This window comes from Falco biarmicus, chromosome Z, assembly GCF_023638135.1.
Source record: "Falco biarmicus isolate bFalBia1 chromosome Z, bFalBia1.pri, whole genome shotgun sequence".
Taxonomy (NCBI): domain Eukaryota; kingdom Metazoa; phylum Chordata; class Aves; order Falconiformes; family Falconidae; genus Falco; species Falco biarmicus.
The window spans coordinates 21,973,019-21,995,038 of NC_079311.1; the positions used below are offsets into that span (position 1 = coordinate 21,973,019).

Consider the following 22,020-nt stretch of genomic DNA (forward strand, 5'->3'; position numbering starts at 1 on the left):
GTTCTAAAACCTAGGAATGTTGATATCACAGCTGCATTTCTTTTGGTCTGAATTTAGGCTCTAAAAGCCACTTTTGATGGAGCTATTCAGTATGGAAATATATTGGAAATTTTCAATAACTCTATGATCTCGCCATCTCAATTTCACTGACTATAAAGTGGGGATAGCTCCCCCCACCCCCCACCTTCCTTTCCTCTGGGTATTGTGAAGCTTATGGCCAGACTGTGTACTATATTTAATTAGAACTTAAAACCCAGAACTGATGCCAGATTTTCAAAATAGCTCACAAATCAGAACAAGAGGCCAGATGTTCAAAAGAACAAAGCACAGTGGGTACACGGGTTTCCCTCAGATTCTCATAATGGCAGAAGTAGGTGCTAGACTACTCAAAAATCTTACCATAGTTTGAGGTGTTAACCACATTAAAAATCAGCCCTTCAGAAATGAACCTGTAATGATTCCAAGTGCTTTGAGATCCTTGGAAGAAGAATGAAATAACCATGCTTTGAAATATTTAGACCTAATTCCTCTTTACATTCACAGAAAAATAATCTGGAATTTGGTCTTCCATCTGTTTGGGGGCAAGGAAGAGCCTGTTTATTGGCTCACTTTTTCCTTAGTATCACACAGAAAGCTTTCTGCTTTTTTTGAACGTGTTTGTTCTAAGCAAAATGAAAACAGACGACTAAAACTGGAGTAGGATAGAATGCCAGTGGATAACTCTTGACAAATTAAGCTATGTTTCCTTCTCCCACACACAAGCCTTCAGCTTAGTCCAATACATCACAGGAGCACAAGGGAGGAGGATGTATTGGCTTTTTCTGCTACACTTACATTTGCATGAAAAGGAGCAGTCAAACGAAAATTAAGCACTTAAACAGCTTAAAAAAGCACTAGTTCAGAATACTGTACTTCAATAAAACATTCATTGTTATTCAATGCCTGGCGAATGACATTGCCATCACATACTAGTAGAAGAACCGTGAAGAATAAATGCTATTCTGCAAAAGAGGCTTGTACTTATGCCGCGCTAATGACCATCTAAAAGAGCGATTCTGCATGGTTACATCCTCTTTGAGATTCACAGCTGCAGCTTCACAAGAACAGCCATACATCATAATCTGCAGCCATTTTAGGCTACCTTTGTCCTTTGGAGAGCAATATGGGCAGTAAGAATTACTAATCTGTAAAGTTACAATCAAAAACAAGTTTATTCAGCAGTGATGACTGAGGAAGAAGAGGTATTCAAATTTTAATACTGACAACACCTTTGACTGTAACAGCAGCGGCACACAGGGAAGAGGTCTCTACATTTAGTTTCATTAGAGAGAAAACATACCCGTGACTAGATTTTGATTTCTAACCCATTGTAACAGTGGCACAGAGTAGCACACAAGCCATTCCTTCAAAATGTCAGACAACTGTATTTTAAGATTATAACACTCATGTTTTAATTAACATGGGGAATTTGCTTACTGAACAACATGCTGATCCTATAAACATCATTAAGTAACTGATACACAAATGACTTTTCAGAAACCTAACAGCTTGGGAACAAACGTTATTTCACTGTACTTTGAAACGGTTTCATAATCAAAGGCAATGTTAATATCCCCTAAATCAGTCACAGATTTTGTAGTCAAACCAAAGATCGCCTCTACTTTCAAGATGCACATGATTTACAGCCACACCCATCACACCAAAACATTTTTGCCAATAACGCACACATTTTCAAGCACACTACTGACAAAGTAAAAAATTAAGATAGATGCACTCACAGCAGAACATGAAGAACTCAGGCACTTTGCAAGTTGGAAGATAAGGCATACAAGAATTCACCACCATATATGCTTATGATTTTTACTACTCAAAGTAATGAAGTACCAACATTTGCAGGATTCTTAATTTTACCAGTTATATGGAAGCAACTACACATCTCTGCACAGTACGTATCAGTGGCTTATTAATACAACTCTTTGGATTTTTAATTAGGTTAGACAAAGTAAAACAGTCTAGAAACTCTTTTGTCATTACTGTGTTCACCTGCCTCATACATTAAACATCTCTGTCTCTTTCTACAACTACCTAAAGCACATTTCTCACACCTTGTCACTCAGGCTAGCCCTCCACTGTCCTGTAAATGGCATCAGTCATCATCACAATAACTCCCACGGTGTCTGAATGTACAAATTTGGAAGAGGAAGCTCCAGAAAGGAGAAATGGGGCTGGTGCCAGTTTAAGCTGTCAAGAGTTCAACCAGAGGTTAACCATAACCAGGAAAGGTGGTGTTTTCCTTTCACCCCCCAGTACTGTAACAGCCAATATACATTTCTTGTGCTTCTTGGGATTCTCTTGCTGAGATGAAAGTAGTTTGAAATCCAAGTTACTACAAGCATAAGCATCTATATGAAAATGCTGACATACTTTGATAATTAGTTACTGCCATAGGCTCCTCTGCACCATGAAACCACATCTAAAAGGAATGAGTTCATACAAAGTGTTCATTGATTTATATTGGTTACTGAGAAGCTACATTTCAGCATTAAACACAGCACTTGCAGTATCTGGCTAGGGCCACAGAAGGACAGAGAAGACAAGATTCATGAGTTGCTCTATGTCACAACTCCAGGTGGGCAACAGAGGTTCAGTGAAGAGACTGCCCTTCCCTCGCCAACAGCTAACACTCTCTTGCTTCCCCTTTCTCTCCAAAGAGGTGCTTTTATATTTCCTCATTGTGGGATATCTTACAGAAAGCTAGGTAACATGCATTAAATGCAGAACAACAGTTTGTCATTTCTACAGTGACAGCACTACCTGGCTCCCTGAACAGCATAAATTTGCACATAAGCACAGAACCTACCAAATTACATCACTTGCACAAGGATCATATGGTTACCTACTTCCATAGGTTACTATTAACTATTTCATCAGGTACACAGGGCAACCACCGGACCAATAGAAGATCCTCAAAAGATTATTCAGCACTCAAGAGCACCATAAAGACAAGGCTGTTCCTGTCTTGTGCCAGCTCCAAAAGAACTTTTCCAGAATCTCGTGGCAAGCCTGGAAACAGAGGGGGGAAAAAAAAAAAATCCCTCCACATGACCAGAAGACAGATGTTGCTCAAACTTCACCCCCTAAAACAGCTTCGCCTAAGAACTGAAGGGTAAATTTTCATCTTATGTAAGTGACCTTCATTCATATGAAGTGACTTAGTTCTGGCTCCTACCACTATGCCTGAAAACTGTCCTTGCTATCTGCAATATTCTTCCTAGCTACGTCCAGAGAACCTGGCCACCAGACAGCCAGATAAGAAGTTTCAAATGTTGCTAAAGAGGAGGTCTAGATGGAGACTTCCAAGACAGGAGAGCAAAGACAAATATTTCAGCAATCAGGTTTCTACCTGAATCAGGCACCACCCCTTCAGGTTAATGAAAACATTTTAAAAAGGAAAGCCCTGACAGAGTTCTTCCAGATACACAGCTTACCCTGGAGGACTTCTGTGCATTCTTGTGGTTTCACGACACATTTTCCTATTAATTTGGAAATACTTTTTTTCTCTTTGGTAAGCGGTTGCTAAGTCCACAGAAACAACAGGGGGAACTGACAGGGTACACCAGGGTACCCGAGATTTGACTACATATACAATCTGTCAAATGAACAGGAGGGTCTTGAGTAAATTTTCTGCCTAAATTCCATCTTTTCTGCTAACACTGAATACAGCACAAGATGGGGAAATTAAAAAGGCACTACAATGTAAAATTAAAATGCAAACAAAAGAAAGAACATTCACTCATCTTGTGAAAATGAGAAAGAATTATGCATAAAGTAGTGATGGCCTTCATGAAGAAAGCAGGCAATGTGACATAATAAAGTAAAAAGACTTTCAGTGCTCATTCACCTTGTGGGGTTTTTGGGGTGGTTTGTTGCTTTTGTTTTTTTTTTAATAAATTTCTCCGGTCAACCAGGGATTGCTAATGTAAAATCTAAATGCCCAAATAAACTCAATACATTTAGGCTGGAGTCATGTGTCTTGTTTACCACTGAAATGGAGCTAATCTGAAACGGAGGTATCAAGCCCAGCTATTCATCACCAGCCCCACCTCTGCTGTCCTGGAGATTGCTGCCTTTCCCTCCACATCGCCTATGTAAATAAGAAAGTACTATCAGGGCTGAGTATTGGTAGTATTCCAGTTAGATGCCATTAGAATCCCACACGGGATGCTAGCTTTCTGCAAATCAAACTCAAAATGTAATCCCATGTGGGATTCCAACAGTACTGTTTCACTGATACCTGCAGGCTGAGGCATGCTCTCGCACTGAGCTACCAGTTTTGTCCTGGCACTGCTCCATTCACACCCATTTCACAGATACAGCCTTCACTACACATCCAGATGCAAAGACTACAGTGCAGCCAAGACATCTGCAGACACTCTTCTGTAAGAGAGTTGTGCAAAACCTTTCATGAGAGAACTGAGCTAAAATGTGACCTTTTTTTGTCTGGAAATCAAGAAAACAAGATTTACCATAGCCCACTTCCACACTGGCAAGCCCATAAAGATATCAAAGCATTTCTGTAGTGTTCTGCAAGGTGTTAAGTCTTGGAGGTACTGGTTCCTCTAAGCGCAACCTGACTTAAATCAAATCAAAGAAATTAGGTTTCCCTGCTCAAAAGAGTTGTAATGATGCTTTGCTCTCATAGACAAATCAATGAATGCAATAATTCATCTCTAAACTGGGCTACAGGTTTATTTTTAAATGAAACTGAAATTTAAAAGAAGAGTCAACTAATCTCCAAGTAACTAGTATTTCCTCCCTGCTCATAGCCTGATCTGTTAGCAAATGCTTTACAAATTTAGTAATGCTAAAACAGATTAGCCTAATTACCTGGAAAACCTGGTATACTGACTTTCACTTTCCACATCAGATGACCTTCTGTTAACTCAAAACACAGAAAATGCTTGAAGTATGAGAATGAACAACACAGGTGTCACAGTCATAATCTGTGGAGCTGCTGGTGAGTTTTTTTTGCAAAAGTAGGTAAGCACAGTGACTCCTTTGTGCAACAGAAGCAAGATCCAACCACAACTACCCACAGGCCATACAAATGCAGGCCAAACAGGACAGAAAAATATACTCTGATCTCTGTATTTAAGCTCACCAAAAGTTTGTCTCCCACAAGATACTGAAAATTTGTTAGTGCAGGTTAAACCACTCATCCTCCACTCAGTTCTGAGAATAATACTGTATTTGCATGGCTTTTCTTGAAAGAATTAAAAGTTGATAAACATAAGAAAGACCATCTGTGTATCTGTTAGAAGCAGTAACAACAATAAAATTACATACTTGTAGGCAGATGCAAAAAAAAAAAAAAAAAATTACCACTCAGACGCTATGCCTTAAAATTTCCTATTGCAAATTTCCTATTACAGACCGGTTTTGTAGCTCTGCCAGTCACATTATACAAGTCTAAAGTACAATGTGAACAAAATCACAATACCAGAACATCATGTAAAGTTCTTTAAAGGTCACTTTGAACATTGCTTTCAATCACTTAAAATATGATGTCAATGCTCATTTTACCAAATAGATATCAGGTAACAGACTGGTTTAACGTTCCAATGGAAACAGTCATTTCACTGCCTAAGGAGAAAACAAAGGGACATAAATGTACACAAATATGCATATAATTAGCCTGTATTAACAGACCCAATTCTTACATATCTTCCAAGGCAGCATTCTGCTTGCAGAGATGTTAGTGCTAGTGTTGCTACCCATTTCAAAGCAACCAGATTCTTCCTCTAAACTCAACAGGGGAAGTGGCCTGTTACTTGCGAATAGTTACAGGCACTTCACCAAATACTCTCGCTCACTTTCTGGATCAGGAAATACAGCAGAAGCTAAATACAGAGAAAAAACCCACTCTATTAAGAAGAGTACTATTCTTCGGGTTACTGCTTAGTAGACTACAGTTTGAGAGAGTAATATTTTTAATAGCACAAACTACTGGCAATACTCTTTATGGTTGTTTATACGTAGGCAGAGTATCATTTTATATAGTCAGTAAATTTCAATCAAGCAATATGAAAAGAAACAACTCATAGTGTTGCTAAGGTCTTCAAAGGCCACACCTAAAGCTCATTAACTTTCTCGTTGTCCTGTTACAGAAACTATACAACATAACATATATTAAAAACTTTCCTATTCCTGTACTGGATTCCAAATATGAATGCCGACAAGTTCTTTTTTCCTACATCTTTTGATTTTTCTATACATAAACTTGCCACTAGCCAAAGGGATAAAAAACTTCAATGTCCATTTTATTATAATTTAAAGGGGACCAAACTAAAAGCATATTTTATAATGACTTCAGATGACCAGACACAACTTGCCACACTCAGCTATGCCTACTGCTTCTCTCATGCAAAGTTACTACAGCCACTGAAGATGGAGAATGGAATATTTATAACTAGTTTTACTAGGCCACACATAATCTTCAGAAGGTTCATAATTCTGATGAAATCAAAGCCAATTTTCACTCAAACAATTACGACACATTTTCCAAGAAGGCTCTGCCTGCCAAACTACTGGCAGTAGGGACATTCTGTGTAAGTAAAACGTTTCCTCTTCCACGACCTTTTTTTCCCATAATATACATTTTCCCTAGTCAGACATCATAAATTCATTTTCATGATGGTGATGGTGGGGAAATTTCAGTTAAAGAAGTCACAGAAAACTCAACTCAAAAGATAAATGTTTTGAAAGGCTACAAATTACCGAAAGAGAAGATGTTCAAATGAAGACGCTTAAACAACCTTTACTGTAGAGGTGGTTACTCCACATCTACTGTAATGCTTTCTTGACTTTGATCTTTAAACCAATGATTCATGAAAACGATATCTTCAAATTTACAGGCCACCAGTAAGTGGGTCTTTAAAAAATGTTGTACAACAATAAAGCAGGAACCACAAGCACTTCTCAACCATTTGAACTGTCAACTAATTAATTATGACACTGAAACAAAGACCCGTTTAAAGAACTTGCTCTTAAAAAGGAGAGAGGAGGAAAAGAGAGGGTAAACAAGGCGGGGTGGGGGTGGGGGTGTTCTTGTGAGCAAGCCAAACTGTGTTTCAGGGAGAGAGGTTCAAGAAAATGTATTATGTTTGCTCACATTAACAGAGGCATTTCTCCCCCACTCCATTCAGACAGAAAACAAAATAGGGCAGCTCTTCTGCCACCGACTGGTGCCTCTTAGCTGGAAGCAGCTCTAGTTGTCAGGTTCCTGTCAGCATGTAAAGTGCACCAACACTTCCCTTCTCCCACCCTTTTGTTCCTACTTAACATGTGCACTTTGCTCAGCAGTCTTTGCTGTTAAACAATTCATTTTTTCCTTGCCTCCTCTGCTTTAGGAGGAGGCAAAAATAGCAGGACTTAGTCACAAAATACAAAGCTAATTTCCTGTACCTTAGTGCCTCATTCTTTCACCTCCTTGTCCATAGGATTTGGCTACCAAATAGGTCTTAATCTGTAAACAAATGATTTGCTCTACAATTAAACCATTCAGGTTTTGGTTTTGGTCCTCCCCCCTTCCTTTGGCTGCTGTCCAATGTGGAGGCTCATAGGTTCTTCTATTATTTAGTGCTGGTTAAAAGGCAATAAGCTCATTTAGAGTTTATAAAACTATAAGCTATCAACAAAAGCATTTAATGCTTCTCTGAAGCACTGTGGCTTTTGCCTGAAAAATTAATGTGTGGGTGTCAAGCAGTCTGGGGGTATGTGTGTGTGTACACATCTGGGTGAATGTGTGGGGGGTTTTTTATGTGCTGGCCTGATTAAACACTCTGGATGTCTTTAAGTCAGTTATTGTAAGCTACAAATACATGCATTTCACTCAGACTTTAATTGTATACTTTTTTCTCAACAACTGACAATCACAGGAACTGCAATTCACCATGGCTACAGAGCTGAACCTCGAAGACTTCGATGTTGTATAAGAAAAAAAATGTCATGCTGCTGCAGCATTTCACAATGTTTCCAAATACTGTTTCCTTATAAAACTATGCTGTGAATCACAGGAGTCTACCAGAGTAAGCAAAACCTGTAGAGAAATGAGTATGTGTTAGGTTTCTCATCTCTGCAGTTAAAAGAGTCACTCACCCACCCAAGAGAAAACAAGATAACATCAAGGTCATTTTCCTTTACCTCAATTTTTACATTTTTGTTCTTGGTGGAAAGTTAAGTTCTCAGGGATTATGAACCAAAACACAGTGTGTGTGTATTCACCTTCATTCAGATGTTTATAGACACAACAGGGGGCTAGCAGACTACCACCTCAATGTGGGGCGGTGAAGACAATGATTTTTTTTTTAAAAAATGTGTCTATAAATAGTGAATTATTGTAAATGAAAAGCTAAATTTGCAGGTGTAAATCTCATTTAGAAATGACAAGTACTTAGCAATATCAACTTCAGCAATATACTTTCAATGAAATTCTGCAAGCCTGTTTAAAGTCTATTATGGCTGCTGACATCAATCTGCCAAGCTGCAGAGTGCTAAGCTCCACTAAAGATTTGCACCTCTAAATTTAGTTACTGGTATATTTGTATGAAATACACCGTGTTTCTCCATATAGGCAACTGCAGACATAAGGCATTGAGGTGCACAGGCAATAAAGCAGAACTGTCATGGAGCCTCTGATACCAGTTTTGCCTGAACAAGGGCTGAAGTTCAGACTCCCATCTGGGTTTAGATTCCAGTCCTCCCCACGGTGTTTTACTCCAGATTTCCACACTTTCCACACTGTATTTCACATCTTCCCCAATGCATACAACAGTAAAGTCCATATTCTTACTGAAACTGCTCCTAAGAATATGAACACTACAGAAGAATCCTTTACAACCAATTTATGTAAAATATTTTAGAAGTTACACCCATGTACTCATCTACATGCATGCACACACAAGTACAGAAACATACAGACACACAGAAACAGATACTAAATAGCTGTACGTATTTAGAGTCACCAGAGACCCAATGAGTGTCTCCCTCCCCCCAGCCAAATGATAACTTCTGGAGTTGCAGATAATAGGTGGCAGGCAGACAGGTGGCAGATAAGTATGTTTGTCCTGAAAAATTATTTAAAGGATAAAAAGAAAAAAGAAGTTCTGCTAGCCCTGCAGAAAAGAAATGGTTCATAACCTGAACCGGCGCAGCAATCACACACAATTTTAACCTTAATTGTAGGCATTGATCATTTTTCAAATTTATACATATGCAGTGTATCTTAAATAATTACCAACCAGCTGAAAAGGCTTTGTAAAAATTAAGCAGTAAGAGGCTTTTTAAAACTAAAATAAATATTTCAGTTTGAGGAAAAATTTAAATCTTGGAAGTAGTTTGAAAATAGTTGGCAACTTTTCCTCACAGTGTAAATCTGAAGGCTCAAAAAAATTATTCAAGAGCATTAATTTGTTTCTAGATGTGTGTGTGCAAGTAAAACAGCAGCCATAATATGGAAATTTGAGTCACATTTTGCAACTAATTGGAAGCAGATTAGAATTCTGCCTCAGGGGAACATTGTCAAACTAGAAGCTGGAGCAAATGAAGAAAGAGGTGAAAGCATCGTGAAGAGCTGACAGATTTACAGTGCTCAAGGCAATAAACGGGTACTAGATGAAAATGAATGTGCTTCACTGTACTGCATGCAGTTTTTAGTCATATCTCAGCAATAACAGCATACAGCCATGAAATATTATTTTCAGAGAGATGGTGAAGGAAGGAGTAAGAATGAACAAAACACTATTCAAGCGGTGTGCAAAAAATTATAAATTATACAGTGGCGACAATCAAATTGGTCATACAGGTCCTGGTTTTGTTACCTGGACTCAACTCAAGTAGGGCTTACACAGATATAACACAATGCACTACTTACTTGAGTCGAGAAAGGGCTGTAACCCCTTGCCCACTGTGAGCAAGAGTCAAAGCATCAAGCTCTTGGGGGGTGGGGTGGGGGGCTGGGAATCACACAGATTTTCATTTTTAAAGTTAAGAATAACACAGAACCCTGCAGACAGATAAATCAGAGGCAGAAGGGAAAATTCCTTTTAAAGGGTGATTAAGAAAGGTTGGAGGGGAATATAAAAGTGAAAATAAATTGTGGAGGCTAATGTACCAATATTGTAATGGAAACAGCTGCTAGCTTTCTCCTTCAGTGTTTGGCATCTGGTGCAACATCACAGGAAGGATTGTCAAAGGATCTGGACATGAAACGTAAACACAGATTATCAGCCAAAACTCAGGTGCTATATTTATAAAACAGTAGCAACTCTTCTTCCATGTATGTGTGTGTGTATATATATATATATATATATATACACACACACACACATACACACCTGCCTCATAGATATGACTATATATATCGATATACATACACACATACATGTATACAATCCTGTCCTTAAGCAGCAACTAGTAACACCATTACATGACATTGCACCTTACTACTGGCTGAAGTAGGTAAGAACATGCATTTAATTCTTACTAACACTGGGTGTGTAACAACCACCTTCATTGTTCTCCATTTGCAGCAGCATTTTTTCATTTAAATAGCAAAACTCTAGTGCACTTCAACATATACTCTCTAACATTAAACCCAAGGCAAAAATTAACCAGTAAAACTTTATGTCAAATATGTTCAATACTCCCAGAAATACTCCTACAATATTAGATCTTTATCATCAGTGCAAGCTAACTGAACAACTCCCCGGACATTTACTAAATCAGATTTGAAACTCCTAGCAGCAAAACAAAGTTCCACTGAATAATGAGGTCCATTTCTAATTGTATTTTCTTCTAGGACCTTTTGTCGCAGAGATAGAGATCTAGTTTCATTTCCCTCCTTTAAAAAGGAAGAATTGGCAAGAACATGAAACCCCAAAGCATGCAACTACTGCCATTACTCCACTGCTATAAGCCTATAATAAAGCACAGATTTGATAGTACTATCCATGTAGTGTGGCGAACCACACACAAATAAACAGTTCTCCACAAAGAATGAAAACCCAAAGACCAAACCCTTCCAATTCAAACATTATTGTTGCTTTTAACATAAGCCATCCGCAGAAATCAGCCAAGGAGGTGACAGGAAATCCAAAAATAATTTGGTCTGGCCCTACGCACTATGAGAAAGATTACAAGTTGCTTTAAACTCTTCTTACTGGTTGAGGGAAGCAGTGAAAACTGTAAAAAGTTATGCTTATGTAACAGATACCTATGGTACCACTCTTGTGAATGACTTATTCCTACCACAGTTCAGAACAGCATCACTGAAATTCATCAAATATATGTGGCATTTGAGCAGTGTGAATGGGGGGGTGGGGCGGGAGAGGGCAAGTTGACAAAACCACTGTATTAATTCAATAGCTAATGCAAATGACTAAATGTGTGCAAAATCAAACCATCTAGTGCACATAGTTAAGGCAGCCAGATGTGCCTCAAAATATCCTGAGAAACTGAGTCTAAACTTGGTGCTTTCTTTTATCAAAATGTAGAAAGCGAGCTGTAGTTTACAAAAGTGTGACCAATTGGAGCTTAGTCTTCTGTTGCTAATTGAAGCATGAAAAAAAGACCCAGTTTCTGAGGGCAAACTACAAACACATACTTTTTATATTCCACTGCCACATGATAAAAAACAGAATCAAGCTGACTGATAGAAATTTGACTGGCAACCAAAGACCAAGCTATTACTTCAAACTGTTATGGGAAGGCAATAAAATTGCTACCAGGTCTCCTCATGTTACTCTTCAATAAAAAGAAGCCATCAGGGAAATAAGAGGAAAAGAAAACACATCAAAACCTCTAAAGTTCGTTTAAGTAAGAATACATTCTGTGGCATAATGCCATCTGCTTCTTGGTTAACGTGACAAGACAATTCAACAACTAGAATACCACTGTTTTGAAAACACCAAGTAACCACAATCAATAGATTTCAGTTTGCTCTTTTGACTGCAAAAACTGTGTTCACATGCCACTATTGGCATATGATTCAAACATCCCCATGAGGGCATTTTTCTTACATTACTATTTGGTAGAGATTCTCAGGAGACTGAACACCTCAGCCAAGCTGGGTCTGTGCCCTGGAATAAGATTTAGGGTAGGAAGACTCAAAAACTGGATGAAAATGATAGGAGAAGATAAGGAACCCAAATGTTTGGTATTTATTTTTTCTTAAGATTTGTAAGTCAAAATAGCTGAGGAAGATTTATCAGAAAGGACACACAATTCAACATAGCATGTCTTCACTTCAAAGTTACTGAAACAAAGAGCTTCACATTTAATTTCCGATGGCTTTGATCTGAATAGCCTCAGTGGACATTACAGGTAGATGCTAGAAAAGTCGATCCCTTTGTTTGAGATTTAGCAGTATTTGCCAACTTACAGGAAAAGACGACATATTCTAAGCTTCTGACACTAAAATGCAACTTTTTTACTTGCAGTATGGGCTTAAGACTGCAGAAAATTTAGTCAATACCATAGCTATGCTAGAGCTGGACAAACTATATATATACAATCATCAATCCTATTTCATTGCATGCAACTTACCCTACATGCTCACGTAAGGTGTTTAATCAAGTAATCTTTGATATAAAATCACATATATCTTATGTATGTGCAAAAAGGGGCACCAGAAGAAACTACCTACTCCCAGCCCCCTGAATTTTCTCTCAGCTTAAAAAAAAAAAGGGGGGGGGGGTGTGGCTGTTTTACAAAGTGCGTGCTTGTCAGTCCAGTCACTCTGAATAGTTTTACAACCTTTCATTCAAATGTAAAGGCTTTGTTCCAATTGCCAAGACCATTTAGTCAGAATTAAAAGCAAAAACCCAACAGAGAGTGCCTACTGAAACCCCTGGCTACAGTACAACCAAAAGTCATAGTCTGATCTTCATATTTGCCCAAATGGCTACTCAGAGCCTGCAGCAAACTGGCTTTAATTCAAGAATGTAATAATAATTTTTAAAATCTCGTAATTTAAAATCTCATTTTAAGAAAACCCCTTAAGTCCTGATAAGAAACCTGGTAATTATCTTTACTAAAATTATCTCATTTCAAACATACTTTAAAGCAAATTAAAAAATGATAGCTTGTATTATTATTCACTTTAGTGAAATGCTGCACCACAGAAGAGCTCCACTGGGCAGAAACACTAGGATGCAAAAAGGGGGGGGGGGGGGGGGGGGGGGGGGGGGGGGGAGGGGGGGGTGTGTGTCAAATTGAAAAGAAAAAAAATATAAACAAACTTTTCTAAATTTAAAAAAAATATTTACTTTCTGTAATTATGTGATCATCATAAATTTTCATGGAACACCATTTTGCTGTCTTTCACTCAACAGGGAATGTTGTGTACAGACCAGAATTTTTAACAAGATCAACACATCTTCTGTGATTATTATTAAGAAATAACTCTTTGACACGTAAACGCACTACACCAAACACTAGTTTTTAGCAAAACTATGGCTAGCCCTTACACTGAAGTCACTACATCCATAGATCCACAGGTGTGACCCTGTGTGAGGACTCATGGGAGGCTGTATTTCTGTTGTAAGAAATAAAGCACAATTAAGAATTCTGTCAGGTAACCGCTCCAGCCTTTCAGGAGATGCAGTGACATATCACCATGTACATTAGAACATTATACAAGTACAGTATAAAGCTGGTACATTGCTAAGCATAATATGTGAAGAATAACCTGGCTGTTGGATCATCTGTACAAAGTACCTTAGCTCAAAGCAAAGAAGACTCTAAAACTTGGTTGTATTCTGCAATCTTAATTGTACACCAAGGCACAAATATGGAACATGCAGCTGGCATACCACTCAAAATTTGAGTACTGTATCTGAGAAATGCAGAACATGTGGCAGCGACACAAAGCTGCCTAAGTAGCTGTGGAAGTAATCTAACCTTTTTTCAAGTATGGGTGATGGAAATCCAAAATATACAAGTCTTTATCCAAAACATAAGTAAAAGTGGTATTTCTGATAGCAGAAATGTTAGTATTTCCAAGACCATATTCCTGATGACGCTTATAAGATGTGCTCAGTAGCACATGTACCAGCAACACCATGTAAGATGTGGAGAAACACAGATATTTTATTTTTTTACTCTTTTAGCCTACTTTGACAAACGCAAATGGCATGGATAACACTGAGCAAGTAACGGGAAACCTGCACTCAACATGCAAAGGATGGGTCCAGTTGACAGAAAGCAGGCCACTGAATCTCCCACAAGCACCAGTACTATGGAGGTCATTCATTTCTGGGGCGGGGCAGGGGAAAGACACGAGTTTTAGCATGCAAGAAAAACTGCATATTTCAGATTTATGATTTACATTGTTGTCGATAAAATAGCTTTCCAATTATCAAGGCCCTGGTAGAAGAAGCTGGAATGCATTATGTGTTAATGATCACAACCAGGGGTCCAAGCTTTACTCTTTTGTCAGAGCTACAGCAGATCCTCCCCGCAGCTTCACCATTAACATGTCTGTTTCCTGTCAGACCACTCAGAGATAATGTCATTTATCTCAGGGCGGCACAAGACCAGTCATTAGCTTCAGTAAAAGACCTCAAACAAAGGCCGGACGGCGTTTTATCCAGGGCTCGCAGGCTCCAGCCAAGAATCTCATTGCCTAACAGTTCAGAACTTAAGTTATCTTTAAAAGAGTAATTTTTCCTCTATCAACAATTCTAGAACACTTCTCTGAAGAGCAGAAAAGTCTCTGCATGGAAAATTTTAGTCAGTGGTTTTGTGACATGCAATTAGGTGACTGATAAGAGCTTGCTAAAGTTATCCTTTGAGAGGCTGCCTTTTTTTTTTTTCCCTCTCCCTCCGCCCCCCCCGCCCCCCCTTCCTTTACCTCGTAGGGAAAAATTGACAGAGTAATTCAGGTTCTACCTAAAGAGTAAGACCTTTGAAGAACTGACCCTTACTGTGTTTGCCTGCAGGAGATGATTCACCATTATAAATTCTTCAATGACTGAGCTTCTGGAAATCTCTTTAAATGAAAGTGGAACTGGTTAACTGTACGCATGAACATGTGTTTTCATAGTCTCTCCTGTATTATTGCATTTCAGAAAGCTTCTATAAAGTGCCAGGTGAACTTTTTTAAAATAATGATAATAATAATAAAAAAAAGAAAGAGAGTCGAAAAAAATATGAGCAAATCTCAGCTATTCAATTCCTGGTTTTATGCTGAAAACTAGGAACAGATGGTACTTTCCATGTTACTTGAATCTGGTTATTGAACACCTCTATGGTTACGGGAGATTTTGCTTAGCACTTTTAACATACATTTCATTTATTGGACTATAAAATGCTACTTTGGAAAAACAAGTCTTTATATAGCTATAATTAAAACAGTCTTGCAGGAAAGCCCTTTAACACGGAGAACATGGTTAACCTCATGACATCTGGACAATCAATCCTTTCCTTTTTACTGGATATTTATGAAGTTATTAAAATTGTAAAATTACCAATGCCCAAAGTGAACTATTTTTCCAGTAGTTCCGAGTAAGGTTATCAGCTTCCTTACTTTATTTTATAAACGTTCTAGACTAGCCTCCATTGTGCTACACTAACTCCTGCTTTGCACAGGAATTCAATAGCAGATCTGGCAGTACATATTGGCAGAGGTCAGCAGGCTCACACGGAAAGCTTTCCCCGGCCAAAGGGCAACACCTCTTCACCCAGCTCAAAAAGCACCGTCACACTACTAGACAGCACTACAGAACTTTAAGAACCTTGAGCCGTGCTTATTGTTAGACACCCATAGTTATCAATGTTTTTAACAGCTAAATCCCTTATGTAGCTTTCAAAACAGTTTGCTGTCAAACAACAATAGACTTTGTTCTTTAATTACAGCAAGTGACCTCCCTGCCCTTTTATTTCACAGCAAATAAACTACACACAAGGCTGGCAAGAAAAGTACATGAAAAGCATATCTCCATAACATCATTAATCAAAGTATGTACTTAAATGATTTACATCAATAGGTAAAATGCACACGGAGTTTCCTGATGAAGTGTAGAACACCCTCAAACCCGCTATTAAAAAAATAGTGAATATAAAATAAACAATACCAGCCAACATGTTAATTTGCTGAAGACGTGAAATGCTGTCTTAATGGGAAGCAATAAGTCAATACAAGAGAAAAACTCAATCCTGGAGTATCACTGGACAGATTCATTTAAAAACTGCATGTAGACACCTCTGATTATAGCTTTGTACCTTCTGTATTATTGTCATGTAAACACAGTGATTTTCACATGCCAAATACAATTTTCACATATCTCAGAGTAAATTGTGACCGAATCTCAAAATCTCCCTGCAACACACAAAACGCAAATTCTTGCAGATGCTCTGAACGCTTTTCAATGTAACAGCTGTTAAAAATACAAAAAACATAGCTAAAACAGATGAAGAGTTCATGCTGACAGTCAGTAACTGCTAAAAACAGTATGAATGAGAAATGGAAAATGGAGACAGGTTTTAACACCAAAAATCTTAGGAGTGGTTAGCCTACCTGTCAAAGCTACTTATTCAGACATGTCACTGGTGGCTTAACCACAAAATGGGCTGCACGAACACAGCTCAAACATCTTAGAATTACAGCATACTTTGACTTTATCCACATATTAGGGGAGTGGCGACTTTTACAACGTACTTGCGGTTTCTGCATAAAAGAGCCAGCAGAACACAGTCATTGATTTAATTAGGCTTCATAAGATCCAATTTATCATGTTTTACATGACTTTATGCAGCAAGGAAACAGAATAAATAGACCAAAAATAGACACTGAAGCATGCTGTGAAAGCTAAACAGTGACTACAACTCCCGGGAATCTGCTCCAAGCTTTTCACAAATAGTAAACAAATGCAGTATTATATTTCTGTAGATTACAACCTGTAGATTTTGAATCAGCAGACATGAACTCACCTGTACCTATGAGGAAACATCCAAATTCATGAGACGTCTTTCCTAACATTAAGATAACCGGAAACTGATTTTAATATGCAGGCTTGAAAATTATACATTTATCTACAGACACCAGGTACATTGTGCAAGTACAGCATCTATGTTCCAGTGTATAAACAGTCAAAGCAAGAATACTTCAGGAATCCAAAACCCCCTTTAAAAAAATCTAATTATTATTAAATATTTGGGGAAAAAAGCCAGAACAACAAACATAAAACACTTCAGTACCATTAATAGTGCCACAGGGTAGGCTTAAGGTTGCAGCCATTGTCAGCAATGAGTTTTATTATTATTATTGTACGTCTAGAACGGAACATTGTTTGGGAAAAGAAACACCAAGGGATGTTACTTAAGACAGCAAGCAAGCACATCATTGTGCCAGACAGTGGCCACCACTGCAGGACTCTAATGTGTGAAGCCTGTATTAAAGTCGGTGTGTGCCAACAACAGTGTCTTACTGGAAATGCAAGCTCCAAACCTCCTCCTGGAGCAACAAAGTGTACTACTGGCTCTGAACCGCTCCATACATGTTTGCTCTGCATTTGCATGCCATCCAATTTACATTGCACATTACTGGCATGTATATGGATTCTTCATACAATTTCCTGTGTGACTAGAGAGTGAAAAGAATACAAAAACGGGAGAAACCACACCACCCTCTAATCTCTGTTGCCATGACAGCAGCCTTTGAGATACTGAAATGTTCAGATTGCCAGCTAAACAAAATTGTTGAATGTGAACATTTGGCTGAGAGATTAAAAGGCTAAGGGGGTTGCAAAAGGGCAGTACCTCCCACATTCCAGGCAGCCACTGAATCCAATCAAATGGCTCTGACTCTTTAACCACAGCCATTGTGAAGACCGGATTAGGGCAATTTATCTAGATAGTTAAAACAGATTAGAGAACTGCAATTTGAAGGCTATTGGCAACAGAAGTAAATGCCTACTGTACTAAGTTAATAAAGAGACTTTGCGATTTTAGGACACCTTTCCACCGCGAACAGAACTTCCATAAACCAAAGCACAAACATACGCACATGAATTACAGCAATCTGGTTTTCTCATCTGCATTTAGAAAAGGTCACAAGGCTCATTCAAATTCATCCGTAGATACGCTATCTTTAAAAGCAGTAATACACATACAATATGAAATTTAATTTGTTCCTTGCCTTAAACAGAAGCCCTTGAAATTATCTTCGTGTTTTAACAAATATCTGATGTCACGAACACCCAAATCTAATCCTCCAGTCAGCTTCAACATTACAAAAATTTGAACATGACCAAAATACAAAAAAGCTGGTAACGGGTCATAAAAAGACGTAACTTTTCCCTGAGACCTTCAGCCCTCCCAGACACTTGCAGACCATACCATACAGTTAACACCAACCCGAAAGTTTTCCCATCGCTGAACATTCACTCTGGGAAGTTGTAAAATCAGGTAATTTAAGACCAACAGCTGACAATAAAGTCACAATCTAACACCCTGAGATTGTTCATTTGTGGGGTGTTGGTTTGCTTTATTTTTCAGGCAGACCAGGTTATCTTTGCTTAACAACCTGTAGAATTCATCAGACCCATAACCCTGGACCAATGCTCACACCCAGGTCCCCCAGAAGACGCCGTCTGCCCTACAGACCGAACAATTCCCACCGACACCAAAACCTCCTTGAACCAGCGCTTAACAAAAGCCAAGTTCTCCCTCCACCCTTCCCAGAGAATAGAGTCATGGCCATCTATTCTTACAGAAAGCATCCTTCATAATGTAATAGAAAGGAAGAAAGACACACACCCCCATCTGATTTCTTTCACACATTTCAACTACTCAACAGACAAGCAGTTCACATCCAAGAGCCAGCGGGGCTCAGCTATGAAATGTCCCCCAGACAGGAGACAAACTGCTCCCCTCTGTTTCGAAAGCTGTTTTGCACACATTGCATCTCAGCACAAGGTGCATTCCCCTCCTCCCAGCCTCCTCCTTCCAGGAAGAGGAGAGGCACCGCCTTTCTGCTGGCTCCTTCCACCCTGTTCTCTACACCAGCTTCTGGGGCCTCTGGGCTGCTGTACCACAGGAGCCCCCAGCATGATAAGCATCCTGCATCTCCACAAAGTGTAACGGCACCTCCTGCTTCCTCACCCCACCCCCCAAACACAATCTCAACTCCAGACAGCGGGTCAGAGGAGAAGGGAGAGGGGTCCCTTTAGACTTTGGGCGAGGAATGGCCATGAATGCCCAGCGGTGCTGTGGTAAAGTGTCAGCACATACAAGAACTGCTGCTCCTGGAGCCTGAGTTACACACCCCTCTAGGCAAACACACAGATCTCCAGCCTGCAAACACGTGCCATCCCACTGGTACCAACACCGCTGCTTTCCACTAAAACCTGTGACAGCTCAGTCAGGGCCACTGCAGGGTTTGTCCTTCTGGGTGAGCGCTATCAAAAGGAACAGACTTAACAGAAAGGTTCTCCAGGTCTGACAGGGAGGGGAAATCATAAGAAAGAGCAGCACACTCAAAACATGGTGTCTTCTGTCTAGGAAAGAGGTCTCAGGGCTGTTGTTTTTTTTCTTTAAGAGAAAGAGGAAGAACAGATGCATGTCACAAATAGCAGAGAGAAGGACACAGGAGCCAAACACACAGGGAGACACAGAAGAGGAGAGATGGAGAGGAGCTTTGTCCTACCTTTTCTGTTTTCAATTTCTTGATTCGCCTGTGGCTCTCTTCCTCCTCCTCTTCCTTCTTTACCAAAATAGAGTTCCCCATTAACCCTGAATCCGGGGTACTTTTGCTCACCTCCCCCACAGCAGAGGAGGTGCAGTGGAAGGGGCTGCTGCTTCCACCACCACCTCCCTTGGCCCCGAAGCCATAGAGGTGCCCAGGGGGAGCTTGGCCGCTGCCACCCCCCACTGCCGTTGGGGTGGCCCTGCTGCAGGTCATGCTGCTTGTCCTTCCTGGATTTTCCTGCATCCTTATCTCGCTTGGAGCCTCTGCTGCCTGGGGCTTTACCTGCTTTTTCCTCTTTGCTTTTCCCACAAGAGGCAATGGTGGTGGTGTTGCTGGTGGTGCTATTATTGCCGTTTGGGTTACTGCTCACGCTTTGACCCAGTGCTGAATTCATGCCAGTTGCCTCTCCAGGGCGCCCTTGGACTTCCTGCCTCTTGCCAGCACTGCTGATCTCAGGAATCCCATACAAGGAAGCAGAAGGCAGAGATTTATTAGCATCCTTAGAAGTTTTACTCCTTTTCACTTTTGATTTGCTAGTCTCTTTGTGAGAGGAATTCCCCTGGGGAGCAGAGGGCTGAACAGAAGCAAATTTTAGGCCATCAGCTAAGGCTGAGGTAGCATTAGCCCCACTGGAAGCCAGACCCCCGCAATCCTTGGAGCTGGTGTTACTGCTGCTGGTAGTATTAGTAGAATTATTCATCTCAAATTTCTGTCTGTCCTTCTCCAAATCGGCATCCAAATCAATTATTAAATTCCCAACACCGATTTCCCAATCATCGCCACTGTCGTAAGTGTCAACCGTGTTTGGATCCACACCTTTTCCTGCAGTGGAAGTGTTCAATGACATCCTGAAGATGAGATCTCTAGAGTAAAAATCCGATGAACTTTCCTTTGGAGATGTGGGGACATTCGTTTATCTCCGTTGGGCTCTCTTAAGTTCAACTCTTCTTGTCTTCCTCCCCGAGGTTTATCTAGGTTCACAACCTGCAGTCCACGTCCACCTTGTCCTGTGATGAGGGGGAAAGTCAAATATTTCTTGTCTGGGTTTTACCAGAATATAATACAACTAATAAAAAGGGAGCAAGGTAGGGGGAGCGAAATCATTTACCATTGCCCCATTTTTTTCTTAAGTTTGTTAAACCGGAGGCTATGACCATGATGCTTTTATAGCGAGCATCTTTAATCTAGTTGGATACCAATATCCATAGTCTCTCCTAAAAAAGTCACGTCCACAGAAAGGAGGGGAGAGGGGGGGGAGAAAGAAAAAAAAAAAAACAAAACCTACATGATTTAAATCCACAAAGCTCAGGAAATACAGTCTTAGAAGTGGTGCCTAGCTGCTGGAGCACATGTTGTAATCTAACCCCTGGACCACCACCTAGGCACGAAAGGGAGAAAAGGAAGATTCACAGATTCACTCTTCGCTGCATTCCATGGATTTCGTGGCTTTAAACCAGATCCTTGAAGTTTTGTGACTCTCCTATATTATCTTTTGCCCCCGTTCCGCTTAATCTCTTGTGGAAGGGGTGAGAGAGCACTAAGGGAAGTGGGAAACCTCATTTTTCCTTGCCACAACACAGCTTCTGTTAAAAATCAACAGCCTACAAACACAAATGTTTACTGGAAAATACTAAACTCCATAGGTTAAAAAAAGAAAGAAAAGAAATAAAAAGGTCTTTTTCCTTTAGAAAAATATTATCAAGATAACAGTTCTAAAAGCAGTTCTAATGTACTCCTAGGTCACACAATTGTTAGGTCTGTTAAATATAGTATTACTGACTGTACAGGAAACTGATTAAGACATACACTTAAGTGATCTGCACCAAGGTGGCCTCAGTGACCGCAAATGAGTGTGTGTTTGACAAAGCTTAGTTAAAACGATTTTTAAAGCGATCTCTCCCTTTTACAGTCGAATGTGGAAATATTTATACATAGATATGCATAATGCTTACCTTTAATCCTTTATCATTTTTTAATTAAACCAGCAAATCAAAATGCTGTTCCCACTCGTCTCAGCAACAACTCTGTGCCTCATTTTACTTAAAGAGCAAGTGATCAAGAAGTAGAAAGCAAGTACCATCTCAGCCAGTATAAATCGGTCAATAACATATCTCCCCCTACTTTGGCACTCGGATCAGAAGTCCTTTTTTTGTTTGTTTAGGTTTTTTTTCCTCCTTGCTTAAAGAAAAAAAAAATGCTGAGCCTCACAACTTTACCAGCTGGTAGGTAATATTTCACATTCAGAACTGAAGCATCAAGGACCAGATTTTTGT

At 39.6% G+C, this 22,020-nt stretch overlaps 1 protein-coding gene across 1 annotated transcript in view; it reads right to left on the reverse strand.

Annotated features, from left to right (window-relative positions):
* The window catches only part of ZNF608 (zinc finger protein 608), an 85,393-nt gene that overhangs the window by 60,333 nt on the left and 3,040 nt on the right, over window positions 1-22,020 (reverse strand). The window contains 2 exon segments of the mRNA XM_056325297.1: window positions 19,706-19,927; window positions 19,929-20,754. Coding sequence (XP_056181272.1) covers window positions 19,706-19,927; window positions 19,929-20,594 — 888 coding nt within the window. The 5' untranslated portion in view covers window positions 20,595-20,754.